Source organism: Solea senegalensis, linkage group LG7, assembly GCF_019176455.1.
Source record: "Solea senegalensis isolate Sse05_10M linkage group LG7, IFAPA_SoseM_1, whole genome shotgun sequence".
NCBI classification, from domain to species: domain Eukaryota; kingdom Metazoa; phylum Chordata; class Actinopteri; order Pleuronectiformes; family Soleidae; genus Solea; species Solea senegalensis.
The window spans coordinates 13,577,440-13,598,524 of record NC_058027.1 but is presented as its reverse complement, the minus strand read 5'-3'; the positions used below and the strand labels follow the sequence as shown (position 1 = coordinate 13,598,524).

Here is a 21,085-nt window from a genome sequence, read left to right as displayed (position 1 = left end):
GAAGCCAGCTGTGTGAGGAGAAAACACGAAATAATGAGTATGAAGAGATAATGTCTAAATAATGGTGATGGCTGATGTGTGGTGGTTGTGACTGCACTTTGAGTCCGCCTTTACTTGTGGCGTTGAGGAGGAGCTCGGTTGTTTATTCATTCACGTCAGCCCCTCGTCTCTTCCCTCCTTCCTGCTACACTCAACCAGGACCCGCCGCTCAAACTGTTTTCCCATGTTCACGTTAGCCACGGTCACGTCGCCACCATAAACCGATTTTGGAACCAGGTAAGTTCTGCTGATTTGTTTCTCCCCATTTCTGCGATAACAGGCGGTTTATGTTTGAGTAGCTGTCGCCGGAGCGTTGACTTGTCCGGCCCGGCGAGGCAGAGAAAGAAGAACAGGAGGAGGAGGAGGAGTGTTTCAACCGTAACTTATTAAATTCCTCCTGACCAGGCTTCAAAATGAAAATGTACGTGCCGTGTTGATGATTATGTGACGGTCTCCGCGTTACGGACGGCTGTCTGTCAGTGCGGGGCTTTTCCTGGGTTGGACCGAAAACCAACGGTCGATGTAGGTCAGTAACTACAGTCAAAATGTCGTCTTTTCTTTCCTTTTTTTTTACTTCCACATTCTCTCATGCCACAAACAGATGGCGTCGAGAGAGGGGGATGGAGAGAATGGGTAGAGAGACGCATAAAGGAGTAGAGGGGCGACACCAGGCCACGGTGTCTGCCCATCACTGCACCGACACACTGCACACCTCTACATGCCCAAACACTGAGGCAGGAGGCCGAGGTGTCCTCCTGTCTAGGCCCGTCTTCCTAAACAAAGTTTTAGCCGTGCTTCAGTTTGTGTTGTTTTTTTTTTAAAGATACAGAGGAGGGTTTTATTTGAAAACAGGAATTATGCTCAAATGTTAATTGGCAGAAATATAATATACTATACTTGTTTAATTGTAAGTGTATAATTGCTTTAAAAAAGTTTGCTTTTTGTATTCTTAGGCCCAGGTCATACTTGACATGTGTCCATGTGTGATGTACATTTTGTCATCCACCCATTTCCAAAGTGGTCTGTATAGACCCTCAGTGGACAAACATGGGCGCACTTCCAGGTTGAGTCTATCAAACATGCTGTCAGTGTCTATGCTCCCTGTAGCACAAGACTTTCTAGTCCAATTGGTGATGTGCTCTTGTTTTGGTTGAGATTATGCGAGGAGGTCCCCAGGTACCCTGATATGCACTACTCGGCACTCAAAGAATACAAAGTCATACAAAAGAGGGTGAACCAGTGGTGAGAAATCACTGCTTTCTGTAATGCAGTGTAACATCGAGTATGCATGTGCGGTATGCTAGGCTGCTATCTGCTGTGTATGAACGCTGCTGACATGTATATATGTGCGGAAAAGTCTCTCTGTGGACACAGAATGTGGACAATGACGTGGCCTTTTATGTGCATTTAAGGAAAGGACCTTGCTTTTAGGAGACTGCCATTTTGGGCTGCAATGTTTTTGCAGTGCCCTGAAGGGACAAATTAGCCAAAGCCTGTTTTTTTTTTACTACGCAATCAAAGAAGAATGTCAGTTATGGCATGCAAAGGCTGCCATAGCTCCCTGACACCATGGGAAATGGAGGGGTGAGTGGAGGAATCCTCTGTTTGTCACAGTGTCACTAATTCTTAGGCCACACTGGATGTGTAAGCAGTGCAACTGTGTCACTGAATGTCTTGGTTTCTGTCACACTGCTCACATTGGATGTGTTTCATGCGAGTCAGACCTGCTATAAATGGGGATAAGCGGTTTGCGGTACAAACAATATCACTTTAGAGATTTTCATAATACCGTCCAACTGTGATGTTGACCTCCTCGACTTGCGTCAAAATAAAAGGTGCACCTAACACTTCCAGAGTTTCCCATACATTAATCATTGCATGGTGACAGAATCGACACTGACCGTCACAAATTGATTCTGTTTTCTTCTTTATTTCCCCCATCATGATTTAAAAAAACCGCATTGTTCCATTCATTTATCTCCCTGCCCTGCAGCTCTCTCTCGCTCTCTCTCCCACACACACTCTCACAGACTAACAGCTGATATGTTTGCCTCTTCTCTCCACACACAGCGCATGCAACCAATCAAACAATAACAAACAGAACAATGTACGAATTCGGCACATTATTAACATTATCTCCCTCCCTGTTTTTTATCTAACCAGTGAAGCACCGTCACAATTCAGTGTGTGTGAGCATGTGTGCATAAGTGTGGGATGTGGGGTAGTGACTGGCATTATATTTGCTAAAGTAGACCACACTACACCAGTGTAGTATAGTTGTATTCATTATATAGTATGGCAGTTTCATATTTTAAACAGTTATAGTTATTAATAAAGTCTGACTTGAAGTTGCCATTAATTTTGTTTATTATTTATTATTGTGTGTATGCTGTTCAGCAAGGCTTGAGTGTATAATATATTGTACGATCGACAGATGTGGGTCCTGGCATTTAGCTAAGTATGGGGGAGTATTTGGAGTAATTAAAAAGAATATTTTTCTTGGTAATTTTCAAAGGCAACCCCTATGTAAATAAAAAATCTGCTCACCAGCAGACACTATCCCTTTTGTGAACAACAGAGCTGCACATGGCCCCTACTTTACACACACTGAACCTTTACTTTTGAACTGCCAAACATATCCTCTGTGTAAAGATAGCATCAGCTAGCTCTGGTGCAGGGAATGAGGCCATATTTTGGTCACCTAATCCTGCATAGATGGTTTGTGTTGGCCCCGCACTGCAGCAGATAACCTGTAGCCCAGGCTGCATGCTACTCCTGTGGGGGACACATCATCGGTTGGCTGACTCGTCACTTCAGAGATCATTGATAGGCCACAGGTATCCTCCACTGCACTGCACTAATGAGGGCACCGCATCTCAACACTGGCTGTCAGGTTCTCAGAGTGGACTTATTAAGTTTTGATTTATGTGATGAAAAGGGAAATCCACAGTGTGATGACACTACTGACCGCATACATGCCTACCATTCAGTGTATCTACCAACTACATGTATGTTACTGATGGTCCCTCATTGTTAGCAAAGAACAATGATAAACTGACACAGAGCCTCAGATTGGCATTTGTTTGTCAAAAAAAAAATTGCATGCACCACATTGAAGAAAGCTAGTGAGTAACCAGCAGGTATGTTCTGCACCTGCTTGAGAGGTCATTTCTTTTTGTACCAGCAGGCAGATGGTTTTCCATCCATCCATCTTTTACCGCTTCATCCTCCACACAAGGGTTGCTGGGGCCACCGTGCCAATCTCAGCTGACATAGCAACCATTCACTCTCATACTCACGGTCCATTTAGAGTTTCCAATTTGACCTAATCCCCATATTGCATGTTTTTGGACTGTGGGAAGATACCGGGGAACCTGGAGAAAACCCACGCACACACGGGGAGAACATGCAAACTTCATGCATAAAGGCCCTTTTTCCAACTGGGTCTCAAACCCGGGTCTTCTTGCTGCAAAGGCAAGAGTGCTGCGGATGGTTTTGTTAATGATAAAGGGAAACCTGAAGACATATTTGGTGGTAGCGTTTAGAAACTGCAGCGTTTATCTTGTCATTCTGTTGATGGACAGACGCAAGGTAGCACAACTTTGAAGATGTCTGTGATGAAGGTGTAAACAGTCCTGGTGTTGTCTGCCCTTGGTGTTTTCTTCATGGAAGAAGAAAGTAGTCATAGTCTCATGAACGTCAACACCGACTGATGAGAACTGTGGACGGTCATTGATTGCCCACCCTCTGGGGCAGTGTGTCCTGGGCTTCAACAAGGTACCACTTCCATGCATGTCTGAATTTGTGCTGCAGATCTTGTTTGCATTGTTTGATGAAGAAAATGACCCATTTCTGATTGAACATAGTTCTGAAATGACACAATAACATCACAATATCCAATATCTCAAAATAATTTTCATTTTTAAAAAAATGTTTGGCTCTTGAAGTGTGGTCAAGTAATGATGTTCTTGCACCTTCACCTGTGGCTACAATAGTGTATCTCTTGTCTTTCTACTGAGTTGTTTATCCCAAATTGCCAGGCACACATGTCAGGGCCTCCTCATAGCTCATCCTCCTACCTCCCTGAATGTATGTCTGAGGCGTGTGAACCTCCTCGGTATCATGATAATTCCTCTGGCCTGTTTTTGCTTGATGGCACCTCTGAAAATATGTCCCGTCAACTGGCTGTGATATTAGTTTGTTGACACCGTTGTTAACCTTGTGTCAGTGGACTGTTTTACTGACTTTACCTTGCCTTTTGACTTTGATGTATCGTGTGTCAGTATTTGGACCAGGCTGCTTTGTTTGAATTACTTAAAAGCTTGCTTAGTGATGATATAATAGTATTTGACATTATGCAGGGTGATCCCTTGACTTAATGTGGTAATATTCTCCGAAAACGTTGTCAAGATCAACACAAAGTACTGGCAAGTTGTCAGCAATTCAGGTCAGGGCTCTGTCTGCAGAATTTATGCCTCCCAAGTTTAACTGAGCAGTTTTTCTATTTCTTGGTCAGCTTGAGTTATACAGTGATGAATGAATTTCCTGAAGTTTGGATCGATATTGTGTTATTACACTGCTGCTGCTGCTGCTACTACACAATCTGTATGCCTCTCAGGGGATCATAAGCTGTTCATCCATGGATGATCATTGGCAGAGTCACAGTACTGAATGCAATCTAGCAATGCCAAACTAAAAGCACATTAGAGTCTCAGTATTTCTTAAAAGAATGAAGCAACCAATCATCTTTTCTGAAATTGGAAAATACACACAAATTAAGCTTTCTCCTTTTTTCTCCATCCGTCCTTTGTGTGGATGTGGGTTATTGCTGTGGTAAAGGGTTTAGAATAGCTGATGATGGTGTCAGCACATTGCAGTGCACAGTTGTGCTGCAGGCAGGGTTAAAAAAAAAGAGACTGATGTTTCTCGAATCACAAAGGCCTCATGTGTCATGTAGGGCCTGTTGGTTGTGACCATGCTAAACAACCTCCAGAGTGTAATGGCAGTTTGTTTGTATGTGCAGTGTGACAGCAATGTGTCTGGAAAAAGGCCCGTGAAGTTGAATTGTTAAAAAAACAAACAAAAAAAAAACATCAGATCTAGCTTATTTGTGTGACCAACGCAAGCTGTTTAAACCATATGGCTTCATTAACAGTAAATGCAACTCACCCATTTTCCCTGTTGCATATCATTAACACAGCTGTCAATTCGACACATTCTTCTGAAATATGTTTGACCTGATGTATTCTGTAAACATCTATAATTGTTTTTAATGATGACTTATCCCCACTTGGCTTAGATTTTCATAAAACTTCATTTTAATGATCCCAGAGGATGAATTCTATTGCTATGGGCTGAATTGTCCTTTTTTTTTGTAAAATAGCAATAGCCACTGACATCCATGGTCCCCAGAGGACTAAGCTCCACTACGTTGTTTGTCCCCGGACGTCTCGTGAGTTTTCTTTTTGAAATCCTTAAATATACATTATACATGGATTGGCGCAAAGTTTTGGGCAGATATCTATGGTTCCCAGAGGAAAACCCCTGTTAATTAGACGATTCCCCTCCCTCTTCTCTATTGCCACCCAGGTTCAGTTAAGTGAAAATTCACAGAAACTAACAAAAGGATCTCCACAGATTTCATGACATGGATTTATAAAGAATGATTGTTGTAATGTGTTCTCATTAAGTGATATCATCAGGTAACTAATGAAAGGATCACCATGAATTTTATTGCATTCATTCATAAAGAGTGATTGTGGTAATGTGTTTTCATTAAGTGTCATCATCCGGTAACATTTTAATCTTCCACATATTGATAAATAATGATGTTCCCATCAGCATCAGCTGTTATTTAAAATGATAAATTGTTGTCTTTTTTTATTGTTAAACTCCTTGCATTTGTGTACTGCTGATAAACAGGGTAAGATGAAATACGACCATAAATCTACCGTTAATTAATTCTGAATATTTGAATGAATCTTCCATTTGCTTCATGATGCAGAATGAGCTTACAACCGGCAAATCCAGTACATGAAACTGACCTGGCTTAATACTGCCCTTACCAGCTTTGGCTGTGAGAAGTTGTAACTAGTTGTCCGGTGAGTCATTTTCGGCTTGTCTCTGTCGTGCTGAACATAGTCTCTGTTAGAAAAGCTTTATAGTTACAGTATGTGAACCTGTTTTGCTTCAGGTATACGTAACATGGTTATTGTAAAATCTGCTCATTATTTTTGATATAACTATTTATCCTTTCCTTTTGTTTTTGCCTTTTCATCTGAGTTATTGGTCCTTTATTAAGTTATGATTGAACCATAACATATTCTGGGCAGACCATTGTGTAGATTGCACAATGTGCAACAATATTTAATGTTAGCCTTCAGGCCTCTGCAATCCAATGCACACTTAGCTAACTAACACTTTTCAGCATAACGCAGAGCAGTGGCCTAGTTCATGTCTGACTGAATGGTGTATTTTTAACTGTGTGTTTGTTTGTGTGTGTGCATGCATTGTTTTTGTGTGTTTTTGCACATTTTTTTAAAATTTTGTTTCTTTCTCTCATTCCCCCTCTTTGCTTTTACACAGTCTCTTTCTCGGCGTCTGTGTTCCTGTCACTGATGAGGCTTTTGTCATGACACAGTGCAGCACTTTGTCCTGCAATACTGAGCTCTTTATCTGAGTAGTTTTAACATTTAGAGTTCTACGTTTTAGCTTTGTAACATCTCTGTGGATGGATGGTGTAAACTCATGGGAGTGGGTACAGGGTTTATTTGATTGACGCTTGCTCAGCCATTTTTGCTGACATGGAATTTACACCAACACAGGAATGGGTGAAGTTATTCAAGACAGTGTTGTAGTGATAATTTTTACATTTATTTGAATATTTTTTCAGACTTTCTAAATGCGTTTTTTTTTTAAAGAAATCCCAAAAGGCACCAAATTATTATTAAAAATCACAACTTCCTACTGTCAGTTGTAGCTCATTAACACTGTTAAGGTGCAAGAGCTGGGACTCTTTTATGATCATTTAGTTCAATTACCTAACATTATGCAGAGATATCTGTGCTAGGTCTTGTATAGTCTAGGCTCTTCCTCTGATTCTGAACTGAATCAGTTAACTGTGTGGTTTGGGGCTAATGACTGGTTTTATTAGTCTGTCCATTATTTTCTGGACATAGCAATTACATTTTTTGGTCCATAATATGTAAGAAAATGGTAAAAATGTGAATCAAAGGCTTTGTCCACAAACCAAAGATATTCAGTTTCCTGTTGTAGAGGAGCGAAGAAACCAGGAAATATTCACATTCACAGGTGAGGTCACTTTTGTAAATGCACAGTTGAGGCGCTGTGCAATAAGAATATTTTAGTAGCTTTGCTTTAGTGCATTTGTTGTTAAATGAAAGTGATTTTTTGCAGACAGCACAATGTAAATGGCAAATGCAATGTAATACACTAGATTCAGTCTCGGGGGGGGGAAAAGGTTATGTCCTTTATGTCGCACTTTCTCATCCATATGTTGAATCACACTGGATCGCTTAATGCCACAGACGTGCATTATTAAGTTCAACCTGTAAGTGAGAAATTGGTTGAGGAGAGAGTAGCAGAGCGAGAGCGAGCGATAGAGATGATGGGAAGAGAGATAAGGAAGTGATGAAAAGGAGGAAAGTGGGTGGGGGTGTCCATGGAAACGAGAGGATAGAGTGATGGGAAAGAGAAGGAGAACGGGGCAATGCAGTTTGAAACGGTCTGATATAGTTACAGAGCAGGTGAGCCCACAGGAGCATTTAACAAGGCGGCAGAGTGGACATTAAGTGGGACTGTAAACTTTGTCTTTTCTCATAATTCCACTTAAAGTGATTATGTTTGATGATTACATGGCTGGATATTGTGTTATGCTTTTACAAATGAATTGTTAGGAATAAAATTCCCTCCATGTAACCTCTGGAGTTGATGTTTTATTGCTCTCTTAAGCCTAAAAAAAATATTTTTATTACCTACCTGAGCAACTCGCACATTTCACCTGCTCATCACACTTACATGTTGACTACATCGTATTTGTATACTGTCTGTAGGCTACACACAATGTAGCATTGGCTACGCTAAGCATGCGAGCCATGCTCAGTCAGCACTGCCAGCAGTGGCGTGATTTTAATTGTGCCACATTTGCCAAAATGTAATCAAACGTAGGTTTAAGAGACGAGGACTGAACTTGTAGCCTGCATTGTAACTTGGTGTATCCATGGGAAGGATACAGAGAGGAAGAGATGAGGACAATGGGGTGCAGTCGTCTCAGGCCCAGCATTACAATGACATCAATCTATCGTGATTAGATCAAATCGGGCCAGTCTATCAGTTGTGCTGCGCTGTTGAGTGCCATGACAGTTGTGATGTGTAAAAGACCGAGAGTCCTCAGGTCTGTGATCACATTAATATGTTCCTGAATTTAGCTGTTTTCACTTTAAAAATGATTAACACGGGTGATGAAAGCTGGTGCTCTATATTATAGTGTTGATGTATGTCAACAAAAATCAACAAAAGCCCTCGTTTACTTCTCCTCCTTTTGCTGCATCCGTGTTTGTGAATCCACAAAATAGAGTGAGACACGTTTTGTGCCGTTTCTCCCTCACTCACTCCCTATTTTTCTCTACCTCTTTCTGTTATTCTCGCTCCAGCTCTCTTCCCCTCCCCCTCTCTCTGTTCCTCTTTCCTCCTCTCTCCCTCTTTCATTCTCCCTCCCTCCCTCTATTCTTGTCTCTCGCTCTCACCCTCTCTCTCAATCCCCTTTTTCCCCCCCTCTCTTGCTCTTGGTTTCCATCATGCTGTACCCCTCCCTCTCTCTTTGCCTCCCTCCCTCCCTCTCTGTCTTTCTCTCTTCCTCTCTCACATTGCACACTGCCCCTCCCTCCCTCTTTCTCTCTCTCCTTTTTTCTCTTTTTTTCTGTCTCGCTCTAGGTCTCTTGCTCTCCTTTTACATCTTCCCCTCCCCCACTGCTGCCTCTCTCTCTCTCTCTCCCTCCCTCACTCACTCACTCACTCACTCACCCTCCCATCCCTGCTCTCTTTATCTCCTCTCCCCACCTCCCCCTTCAATCCCTCTTTCATTCCATGCAATCATCTGTTTTCTCTCTCTCTCTTTCTCTCTCCCTCTGTCTCTCTCTGCTTCCTCTATTACGCCCCATTTTGTCCTCTGCAGTTTCTTTCTCTCTCTGTCTTTCCTCCATGTTCTCTCTATCCTGTTGTTTAGCACACTCCCCCATAACATCTATGATACTAACTTTATTTACAAAAAAAAATGTTTTCAGTGAGTGAAAGAAAAAAACAGCTTTGTGGTGGAATCAGTTCTATTTCTTAAAAAAAAAGCTGCATTTTGAAGAAAAACCCTCCCTCCCTGTTACCGCCATGTTTATTTCTTATTTAACCAGCACATCAATGGAGCCATCCACTGGCCCCACTGTTCTCATTAAACCTAAATATTATTGCCTGCCTCGTGCATTCGCATTTACCCCAACGTGGTGGTTGCTCCTGTTTGCTTCATATGCAACAAGTGGCCAACTTGCTGGGCCACAAAACAACCACAAATGGCAGTCCTCTTCCTCTGGGAAATGTAAACTAGATGGATCATGTGACTGCCTCACCTCTCAGGTTCACAGATGGCGTGTCCTCAAAAACTGCTGTGTTCCTTCTGCACAGCTGGAAGCTGCAGCCATTTGATAGTTGGTTGGTGATTTATTACAAGTGTTGCTTCTCATTGATGGATAGATTGGTGGCTGGGTGAGCCCATAGACATGTTCCAGTATTATTGAGTCGTTGACGTGCACAGTTGGAGGGGCTGTTTCAGGTGTCCATTCGTCATCTAAATATAAAATGTAAAGTGGTTCACATTAGTACGAAGATTCCCAGGATAAATTATCATTACAAAATATGAATGACTGCTGGTTCTTTGATTAAACTGAAGATTAAAATACAAACTCACTTCACCCACTTCAACTAGGACTTGGCGAAAAACAGCCACAAATGAGTTTTCCTGTAATTCAAGACAATACCTCCTTGACTATGGTTATTCCACCTCATCAATTCAGTTTCACTGGCCCCGTTTACACCTGGCATTAAAATGTCTTTTTGGTGATTGGATTGCAGTTGGCTGGCAGCTGACCACTTGCATATAAGTACAATTATAAATACCCAAACCACCTCGGGAGGTGGAGACGCAGTGACATGGAAACTGCTTTTTCGGAACCCTGAACCCTTGCGTTTATATGTAGACAGCCAATATTCTACTTTGGTAAAAAATGATGACGTCATTGTCCCACTTCTCTCTTGCGCTTGCTGTTCACTGTTGCCGTCTTCCTCTTCTTGTGTTTGGTGGTTTTTAGGACTGTTCACTTCATGCTAATATTTATTTTCTTTCCTTCCTTCCTTTTCCCTGTTTTGGTTCATTCTGTTTCTATGACTGCATGCATTGTAATTTATATTCATCAGAATAGAGTTTTATTTAGAACAAAGTTTGTGCACAGTGTTCTCCGTCTACAGGCCTGACATGTGTACTACAGCTTTTAGAGCCGTTTTGATATTTCCCGAAATGATTGTGTGTTTACAGGAAACATTTTCAAAGGATTGTTTATGTTTCATTTTTGTTTCCATTGCATTTTACTGGTGAGGTCATACTTTCTTGATATAATGTTTTTTTCTGTCTTTTTTCTCATCATCTCTGATTCTTTCGATCATATTCCTGTTTTCTTGAGCGATGAGTTTTATTCGGTCGTCGTCTGTCTTCAGCACAGCTGTACCTATACTCTAAGTGTTGATTTATCTCAGGGGAGCAAACTACTACCTTTAAAGGAAGCATCGCTAAAATACTGTCTGTGCAGCTCATAACCAAAACACTGTGGCTGTCAGTGTCTTCACATTTCTATTACTCAGACCTACTGCAGATGTGCTCTGTGACATGTGGATACATGATTGATCGAAATGGAAGGTGGCTGTACAGCATGCTGACGAGATAACGCTCCTTTCGGCACATACAGCATTCCCAAGCATTTGATTGTTAATGATGCACACATATGTGATTACAGCCTGTAAAATATAAATATAGTTTAAACTTGTTATTGAACATTTTTGAATAATCTCATTTGTTTTAATTTTTCGGATTTCCTTTTGTGGCACTGGCAGGATATGCTCACATGCTAACAATCAGTTCATTTACACAAGAATGTAGTGTAAATGAAGTGATAAATGTAGTGTTTATAAGTGATTGACATGCTAACAGCTAACCGCATGCTATATAGTGGAGTGGTGGTGGACACATTATACAATAAATCTATTCCCCACCAGTGCTTGTATAGTGGGGCTAAAACTGTGGCTTGACTTGAAAGTAGTTGTTTTTATTTGCACACACGCCAATAATGATCTGCATTTGACACATCCTTTTCAAGGCTTTGGTAGATGCAATGCGTATAGTGCGCATGACACGATTTGCGTCATCACCGTGCAGGCTGCGTGTGTAACCCAGATTTTGGAACCGTGCACAAAGAGCACGTTGGTTGCACGTAGATAGTGCATGTGCAAACTGAATTTCCGCCCCACTGATATATGTGATATATGTGGTGATATATTAAGCCCCGCTCACCAAGTAGAAAAAAACATTTCAACAACAGAAGAAGTAGTCGCCAAGGATAGTCATCCGAGCCTCGACCTGGTGATCCTCGAACTGACGGACCTTTCAGCTGATGAGCTGCTCGAACCAGATGTGTCTGGGGGAGATGAAGCATCATTCTCTTCTTCTTCCCCACGTCCAGACTTGTATAACCACCCGATGGTAAAGTCAGATACTACAGGATCCTGATGCGTGACTATACCAGGGTATACAGGGCTCACTTCGGTGAGCACGGCTTGTGCGAGGGAGTATACCAGGGCCATTGCACACCAGTATAGTGAACCTTGGGTATCTTGCATAGGGGCAGCCCAACCTTTGACCTGTCCTGGGATTTGAACCGGTCTGGTTACAAGCCCAATTCCCTTCCACTTGGCCATGGGCTGCTTGACTTGTGCATGGAAACATACTGACTGGCACAATCTCGCCATGCTTCTCCAAATTTGGTGACTGCTTTCAAGATGATGTGATAGGATGTGAAAGTTCCCACCACTTAAACCTTCATGTTTGTTCCTCAGGTGGCAATCTGCAATCTGAAATCTGTGTGTGTGTGAGAGGGAGAGAGGGGGATATAAGAAGTACAACACCTTCATTCTCTCCTCTATCTTTCCCTCTAAACAATTCTTCCCTTCATCCATCTTCCATATTTTTCTTACTCTTTTACTGCATTCTGCTCAACTCTCCCCATCCCCCTCAGTCTCTCCCTCTCTCTCTCTGGTTTTCTGCCCCCCCTTCTTTCCTTCTCTCCTTCCAGTCCCTCCTCCTCCTCCTGTCTCTCTCTCTCTATCCTTCTTCCCTGTCTGTCTTTCATTCGCTCATCTCCTTGTCAGTCACCTTCCATCTCTTTCTCTCCTCCACCTTTTCTTCTTGAGACTTGCATCTGAGTCTGTGCACGACACAATCGTCCAATACTTTTCCCCAATCATTGACCCTGACTTGATAAATAAGAAGAGAGGGATTCAAAGACACAGAGAGAGAGAGAGTGAGAGATGAAACACTGAGAAGGACACGGCAATAGATAGGACTAGAGGAGCAAATAGATGAAGGATGAAAGTCGGACAGTGAGAGACAAAGAATGACAGACAAAGATGGAGGAAATGTGGGTGACTGAGGCAGGAGGTGCCTCATATTTTCAGACTGATGATGATGTTGGTTTTATTTTTGTTGTTAGTGCCTGCATGTCTTGTGACTTGGCCGATTTATCACCAGACTCTGAAGAAGCCCTGTGCGTCAGTGACATGAGGCATGTGTTTTTAAACCAACTGGTTTGTTGGGAGAATGTTTGTTTGTTTGTTTGTTTGTTTGTGTCTAGCCTGTGTTTGAGCTTGTGTGGAATCACTACTGAAACTGTGGTGAGGCAGAGGGAGGTGGTGGTAGTGGAGAGAGGGCAGGCAATGTTAGCTCCGCCTCCCCTCAGTCCTCCTGTATAAATAGGAAGCAAATGCAGCCTATTCTCACTCAACACTTGCACTGAAGAATGAGATCCTTGAAGCACCTGAAACCTCACAGCAGGAGGAGCGTGGTGAGTTTTACCGGCTCTCACTCGTAGCATGTTCACTGAGGTGGAAGGGCAACATGGGTTTGATCACACCAAGAAAGTAGCAATTGTAGTCGGTGTTTCCTTGTTTTGTTTTTGTTTTTTAAAGTTGCCATGCTTGTGTTTTGTTATTCCATACACAATTTGAGAATGGTCACTTGGCATCAACTCATTAGCTCCTTCTCCATCCATCTTCTCAGCTTCTGTCAACTCCTCCGTATTCTTCTTGTCTTCTCATTTCCCTTGTCTGCTTCTCTTTACAGTTTTTATCTTTAGTTCTGTCTGGGTCTCATTTTGTCATTTTCTTCCTCCTTCTGTCTCTTGGTTGCTCACTGCTTCCCCCTCCCCTCCTCTGTTTCAACATATCTTTCTTTCTCTTTCTTCTTCTTGCTCTCTATTGCCTGCTGCCTCACACTCACCCTCTCACTCTTTCACTCAGCACTACCCTTCCTCTCTCCCTCCCTCCCTCCCTCTCTCAGCTCCTTCCCTTCTATCCCCCACCCCACCCTTCTCCTTATCTCTTCTCTATTCTCCCTTTACCTTTCTTTTTTCTTTTTTTTCAATTCTCCTCTCCCCCTCCTCTCCCCTAGACTATTGCCTGGTCTCTCTCTCTCTCTCTCCCTCCCTCAGTATCTGCTTTTCCCTCTCTCCCCCTCTGTTCTCTTTCAGCTCTCGTCTGTTTATTTCCTCCTCCTTTTTTTTTATTTCTTAATCTCACTCAGTTATTTTCTCTTCCCCGTCTTGCACTTGAAGGAGTTTGTGTAGATCAGTAGTCCAGCTAATCCTTCATAACACACACACACACACACTAACCTTCCATGGTTAGCTGAATTAGGATGCTTTCTTTCATAGTTCTTGTGTCTGACACTAGATCTGAAAAGTTGCTTTTTGAAAGCCTTGTTTCAGGTTGACTGTGTTAAGGGACTCAGTTTATCTCTCTATGGTTTTTGTGCTTCCTTCAAGGTGATGCAATGAAGGGCTCTTCAATATCAAAATCTGTTTCTTACTCCTCCGTCTATCTCTCTTGACAACCAGCTCAAAAAATTACACATTGGATGCTAAGTCTCGACTCTTTTTTGTCCTTGTTTGATTACTTTTGGTGTGCTGTAGTTCTACTTGGGTCAAATCTTCATCATACAGACAACCTGGTTGTAGCCCAGAGTGTCCACTGTTGATATATTCGGGCTGTTCTTAGGAGTCGTGTCCTAGCAACTGTTGTTAATGAGGTGGCCTTAAAAACTAAATCCACACAACTGATGACAGAGGAAACTAAAAATGTCTCCTCAACAGAATAAATCATACATTTAGAGGAAAAGTGTATATTTACAGTCGCACTTGTATAATGTGTTCCCTTGCTTTGCTGATGTCTTGATGTGCTTCTCTTCATTCTCTTCCAGGAGGAGGCGAGCCGGCGCCTGGGTAGATGTGAGCCCAAGGTAATGGCCAGGCTGGTGGACATAGGCACACAGACAGATCCAGTAGTCGTGCTGTCCTTGGCCCAGGCCGCCGTGCTAGGTCTCATCTCCCAGAATGAAGTGTTTGGAGCTACTATTGCACCTAACGGCTTCTACACCGGTGAACCCAAAGAGTCCCCAGCGCCCCCAGTAGACGGAGTTGACTACGAGTACGCAGACCAGCTTATCGGAGCTAACGGAGATTACTTAGGAGACAACTTGGGGGAAGACGGACAGATGCAACCCAGCTGCAGTCAGAGAAGGTGGCAACAGGGGCCGCCTCAACACCTAGACGGGAAAATGGTTGGCCCTGATCGTCACGGCCTTCAAGGCAGTGACGTGGCCCCGTCCCATGTGAAAGGGGAAGTGGTGAACTCTGGAGTGTCCCCCTGTGTCCATATGCTTAACAACATGGCTCCCAGAGGCGGTTTAGTACAAGTGGATCCCAACGTCCTCAGAAGCAGTAACAAGAACTGTGCAGAGTGTGAGCGGGATGTGACTAACCAACAGCAAGCCAACACACACGGACACCCACCGCCCTCACAGGTTGGCCACAGAGGAGGCGAGCAGGCCCACCGAGGCCTGCAAGGCCAGCGCCCTATGGGAAGCCATGGTCGAGGTGGCAGAGAGGATGAAGAAGAGGTAGAACACCAGGGGAACAACATGATGAAGCCCACGCAGCAAGAGGAAGCCATCAGCAGCTACTTCCAGAGCAGTGAGGTGGGCAGCTATGATTCGGGGGAAATGGGTATCGGGAGCGAGTACGAAGAGAGTGGCCAGAGCATGATGTGGACAGACGGGAGCGGAGGAGGGCAGCACCAGCCGCCTCCGCACCCGCAGCCTCCCCGTCGGCACGGCGGTCGCCGCGTAGATCGTCTCGATATCAACATTCAGATTGATGAATCTTACTGTGTAGACGTGGGAGACGGCCTGAAGCGCTGGAAGTGCCGCATGTGTGACAAATCGTACACCTCGAAGTACAACCTGGTCACGCACATCCTGGGTCACAATGGCATCAAACCGCATGCCTGTCCACACTGTGGGAAGCTTTTCAAGCAGCCCAGTCACCTCCAAACCCACCTGCTCACGCACCAAGGTACGCGGCCTCACAAGTGCACCGTCTGCAAGAAGGGCTTCACTCAAACCAGCCACCTGAAGCGACACATGCTCCAGCACACCGACGTCAAGCCCTACAGCTGCCGCTTCTGCCGCCGCGGCTTTGCCTATCCCAGCGAACTGCGAGCGCATGAGGTGAAGCACGAGCGGGGTCGGTGCCATGTGTGCTCGCAGTGTGGCATGGAGTTCCCCACCTACGCCCACCTCAAACGCCATCAGACCAGCCATCAGGGCCCCCACACCTTCCAGTGCACCGAGTGCAACAAGTCGTTTGCTTACCGTAGCCAGCTCCAGAACCACCTCCTGAAGCACCAGAGCCCAAGGCCTTACACCTGCTCCCAGTGCGGCCTGGAGTTTGTGCAGCTCCACCACCTGCGTCAGCATTCACTCACTCATAAGGTATTGACACCGCCGCTGGACAGACTGCACTGTAGTTTATAAAATATTACATATGTTTTTTTTCTTGTCACATTTAAAAAGACGATGAAATCAAAAACAAACAGACACAGAAAGAGGCATATTATTGGATTACCAAAGAGAGGCTACCACACCTCTGCTGTCTAAAGGCCTTGCCTCAGTTCATCTCCTGTTCTTTACTCACTGGGGTTTGGTGAAGTAGACAGGTAAGCACACTTGCATGTGCCTTGCGGGCATGCATCCTGCTTCCCTCATCCTTTTATGTTTTCGTGTCTGGTTTTTGGTTGTGACAAAAAAATTTCCTTGAGGCTTTTAGGTCATAAAAGGAAAAGCTGTAATATATCTTACTGTAACAAAATAAATACCCCCAGGCTTATTGCAAAAAAAAAAAGGAAGAAGTGAAAAGATGGGAACTTTGTTGCATATTATTAGGGCTTTTATCTTTGTGGTGCTACCACATTGTCAGCACTAGTGTGCTCATTTTTTCATGAAGTCACAGAGTACAGTTAATCACCCATTCAATTGAACATGCTGCAGAATGTGTCTCCTGTGGACATCCTCAAGAGAATTGACTGTCTGGCTTAGAAAACGGTTTGTTCATGTTAACAAAACAGGACTGATCCTTTGCAAGATCCTGCAAAAAAAACTGTCCTAATCTCACTGTAAGCAGTAGGATAAACATTTTACCAAAATCTTAATAAATGATTGTTTCCCACAGTCAAAATGGTCATGGAAGTGAGATGCCGTGTTGTTCAGCACTGCATTTTCCGATGGATTTAGTTCTGTACATCTATGACACACATTCGTATTCTTTGTAATCCTTGTCTAGATGAAGTGCCTTCAAGTGCTTGCTGCTCCCCGACCTGCACTACATACATAAACACACGCACACAAGAGGGGAATAGGGTGGCTTTGCAAAGTTTGGCCCTAATTTGACTGAACGAAAATCTAGAACTACACACAAAATTGGACACGGGGTGTCCTGTGTCCTCAGAGGAGAAATGTCCTCTGTTGTAAAGTATTACGTATTTGAGTCAGCTGTCCATTCAATGCCGCTTGGTGGACGACAATGGAAGACAATTTTTTTTTGCAGACATCATTGTGGACTGAGTCTGCCATGGTTGTCTGCTTATACCAACAGCCTTTTGACACACTCGTGAGCTGTGATGCATATTTGGCCTTTTTAAATAACACTTTTTTTATTCAGTGCCACTTGTGCGTCTGCTGACACTGACTGCAGAGTTGCAGAGGATGGTGCCGCAGTACATTCATTTAGATAAACCTCAAGGCCTTCGCTGCCGTGAACTGTCTGCTATTGTGACTTCCTTCTCACTGTTCAGGCATTTCCTGTTGGATGTGAATACTGTGAGAGCGGCGTAAGGACTGATCTTTTACAAGACTGAACTCCTTTGGCGCACTTTGGATTTCCATATGGACATCTGGCATGTTGTCTTTAAATAGTACACATACAGTACATGACAGTAGTATAAAGCTGACTCGTGTATATGCACTATGTGGAGACAACATAGTACATATACATGATAGTAGACTCAAGCCAGCGTGTATCATGTTTCTCTACATTTAGATTCGTCTGATGGCAGAAAGAGTGTGACTTTATAACAGATGTCAGGTGTTAATGGAGGCCTCATTTGCTGTTGGAAATGCTCACTGTGTTGATCATCATCAGCCAGTCTACATAAACTAAGTCCATGTCTCTCACACAAACATCTGGCAGTTTGAAAACCTGTGAATTAAGCAATTATTCTGGCAAAAAAAAAGAAGCAGTTCTGTGTATGCTGTATTTAAATGACTAAACCGTTCCTTTTTGTTTTGACTCTGCAGGGAATGAAAGGCCACAAGTGTGATGTGTGTTCGCGAGAATTCACCCTGTCGGCGAACCTGAAGAGGCACATGCTCATCCACAACAGCGTCAGGCCCTTCCAGTGTCACGTCTGCTTCAAGAGCTTCATCCAGAAACAGACCCTCAAGACACACATGATCGTCCACCTGCCTGTCAAGCCATTCAAATGCAAGGCGAGTATTTGACCCGATTGGACCCAGGTCGACCCCCAAAACTGTTTTTTTTTATTGTCTCTTTGAGCTCCTGAAACTGAAATTGAAACCACAGCATAATGTGGTTAATTCAGTGAACCTGCCTCTGTGATAGAATGTGACGGTAAAGGAGAAATTACTGATTTACTATTAAGCAACTCATAAAGGGTGTTTTTGTTTAAAATCCAATTCACAGCCTTAGAGCCAGCTGTTGTCAGACCATTTCTACTGTCTTGTCAGTTCACATTAGTGCTTTTGTCACTATTTTTTTGTTTTTAAATGGTGTTTCTACATTGTTTTCAGGTATGTGGCAAGTCTTTCAACAGAATGTACAACCTGCTGGGTCACATGCACCTCCACGCTGGCAGTAAGCCCTTCAAGTGTCCTTACTGCACCAGTAAGTTCAACCTTAAGGGAAACCTCAGCAGGCACATGAAGGTCAAACACGGAATGGACGTTTCACCAGAGGGACAAGGTAAGAAGTGACCGTCACTTTATTTTTGTTGGTTTATTGAACACTTTCGTTTCTCCTTCCAACCTCACATCCAGAACGGTTTTGTGACGGGTGTCAAATTGTTCAATAACAAAAAGACTATGTCGTATTTGTCATTCGGCTACATGTGAATAACAAACATCTGGTCACGGGTTTGGTTTTGACTGCTTGTGTTGCACAATTATCTCAAAGCAGGTTATAGAGTTTTTCAGAGGCTTTAATCAAGGAGGGAAAAAAAGGACCTTTTTTGTAATCATTTATTTGTTCATTTGTTCCAGAAGTGCTTCCAGAAATGGAAAACCAGGGGGAGTATGAAGGACAGAACTTCGGCTTTACATCACCAGACAATATGGACAATGGTGGCTCCCAGAACCTCACTAAACTCACCACAGCCAACATGGAGGACATGGAGGAGTATTACAACTTCGGCAAGGATACGAGCAGCTACGCTACACCTTGAGTGGCGATGGACCAGAGAACATGAATCTTGTCTTTCAAAGCAGAGGGGAAATTATTTGGATACTGTTGTCATCACTTTGGGAGACTTTGAGGAAAGGGTTTTTCTTTTAGTTTTGGCCTCCTTCCAGAAGAGCCAGAAACTGCCAGACTCTGATGGGGAGGCCAGGAGAACGAGTCACGCTTCAAAGAAGACGTTTCAGCTCTGTTGCATTATGGCAGTGACACTGAAGCTACTGACGACTCGCTTTAGTCTGGAGCTCTTTTTTTTTTTTTGGGATAACTACTCTAACTGACTCCAGGACTCTTAGCGGACAGTCAAATCTGTATGTTGTGTGTATGTATCTTTTATTTCAAAAGAAGAAGAAGAAGAAGAAAAAAAACATGCTGCAGTTGCAGAGCCATCGGTTACATTTGATGTGGTAGAAAACTGTTTACTGTTTTGCCAGCGTTGTCACTCACTCACTCCCAGTGTATGCTCTTATATTTTTGACTGAAAGTGCCAGTTAGATACATTTGCAACTAAGCTTCCACCGCGTCGGCTATTTACTCACTGTATACTGAAATTTTCATACGTAGTCACAACATATTCATAGGTGTGAATGCTATTATGAAACAGTTCACAGTCGCGGTCGCCCCGTTCCTGCCCAGCCCTCGGCTAAAAACTTAAAACAGAGATGAGATGAGATTCAACTTTATTGTCATTACTCAAATCCAAGTTTCGTGGTAACGAAATGAGGTTTGCATCTCACCAGTAGTGCAACAAGCAGAAAGTGCAAGAAACGTCGGGGTGTAGGATGTTAAAGTGAAACTGTTTCCGTACGAACGGACCCAAAATTAACAAGAAAATCACTGCAAAATTGCAAAACAGGCCAGTCTTTGAGTGCATTTGTGCTTCGGCACAGGCTGTTGAAGCCTTTTTCTTACGAGGACACGTAGTAACACTTGTCCCATGTTGGCTGAATCCAGAAAACCCGTGTTGCCGGCATGTTGAGCCCTCTCACTGTACAAATGATTCTGTGACATGCTGCGCGTTAACCCACAGGTTGTGTTTCACATTGGTTTTGCTTTACATTAATAATCAATCCTGTGTAGTCGGTATACTGCTCTAGTTCTTGAATTACTGAGTGAACAATACAAAGCACTTTCTTTCAAAGAGAACTGTCATTTTTCTGTGAAGCCCGTCTTCAGTAATTTCCCTAAAGGAGAAGAATTTGGGAAAATAGCCCATAATGGCAATATTATAAAAAAAAAACAACAACAAACGTAGTGTGTGTTCTCAGTAGTGCAGATTCTTCCATGTGGGTTTTACACAGTTGTCAATTCAGATGTGAATTGAAGAATGGGTGAGTCTTGGAGATTATCTGCGTTTCTGAGCTTTTTGTTGTTATTGTTATTCTTAAAATCAGGACTGTTTTCACTTAACTTTCAATTCAATAAATCCAGAGATACATTTTCCTTCTGAAGGAAAACAAAACACCAAAATGGTGATTAAAAAGCAACATGCTGATGTAGAAAAAAAAAAATGGGGGAAAGAAACATTAGTTCATAGACTCCGTGGTTACATTTTGTAATGGTTGAATTGAAAGTTGACTGACAGTAGTCCTACTATTCATATATCTGTTTTGGGGAAAACAGTCAGCTCCCCCTGTCCTGCCATGCAGGTCAGCTCTGATATGCACACTAAACCAGAGGAATGGTCTACTTGTTCTTTTTCATAATGAGGAACCTCATGAATATTGACCATTAATTATTTAATAAAGGTTCTCTAGTTAAATGATGGAGACTGGACTTGTAATCCGTCACTGTGTTTTTTCTGTGTGTGAAAAATGACCATTCCATGAATCTACACTTTGGTTCACTTCTTACTT

The 21,085-nt window shown here is 43.1% G+C and overlaps 1 protein-coding gene across 2 annotated transcripts; it reads left to right on the top strand.

The window, feature by feature from the left end:
* Nucleotides 1-148: 148 nt before the first annotated feature.
* On the top strand, nt 149-21,012 carry znf710b (zinc finger protein 710b). 2 transcript variants are annotated; one of them, XM_044031129.1, is made up of 6 exons: nt 149-276; nt 445-565; nt 14,624-16,195; nt 18,056-18,247; nt 18,569-18,740; nt 19,037-21,012. In XM_044031129.1, exons 3-6 carry the CDS (start codon nt 14,666-14,668, stop codon nt 19,216-19,218), a joined length of 2,076 nt encoding a protein of 691 aa, XP_043887064.1. In that variant the 5' UTR covers nt 149-276; nt 445-565; nt 14,624-14,665; the 3' UTR covers nt 19,219-21,012. The 2 variants fall into 2 exon arrangements, with proteins under 2 accessions (XP_043887064.1, XP_043887063.1); XM_044031128.1 differs by lacking the exons at nt 149-276; nt 445-565 and adding an exon at nt 12,991-13,211.
* Nucleotides 21,013-21,085: the final 73 nt, after the last annotated feature.

Excerpts from the sequence above, each read along its gene's own strand:
- znf710b (XM_044031128.1), top strand. The coding sequence starts at position 13,167 with ATGAGATCCTTGAAGCACCTGAAACCTCACAGCAGGAGGAGCGTG. Across the intron at positions 13,212-14,623 it reads CTCACAGCAGGAGGAGCGTG|GAGGAGGCGAGCCGGCGCCT; the intron begins GTGAGTTTTACC and ends ATTCTCTTCCAG. Across the intron at positions 18,741-19,036 it reads CGTTTCACCAGAGGGACAAG|AAGTGCTTCCAGAAATGGAA; the intron begins GTAAGAAGTGAC and ends CATTTGTTCCAG.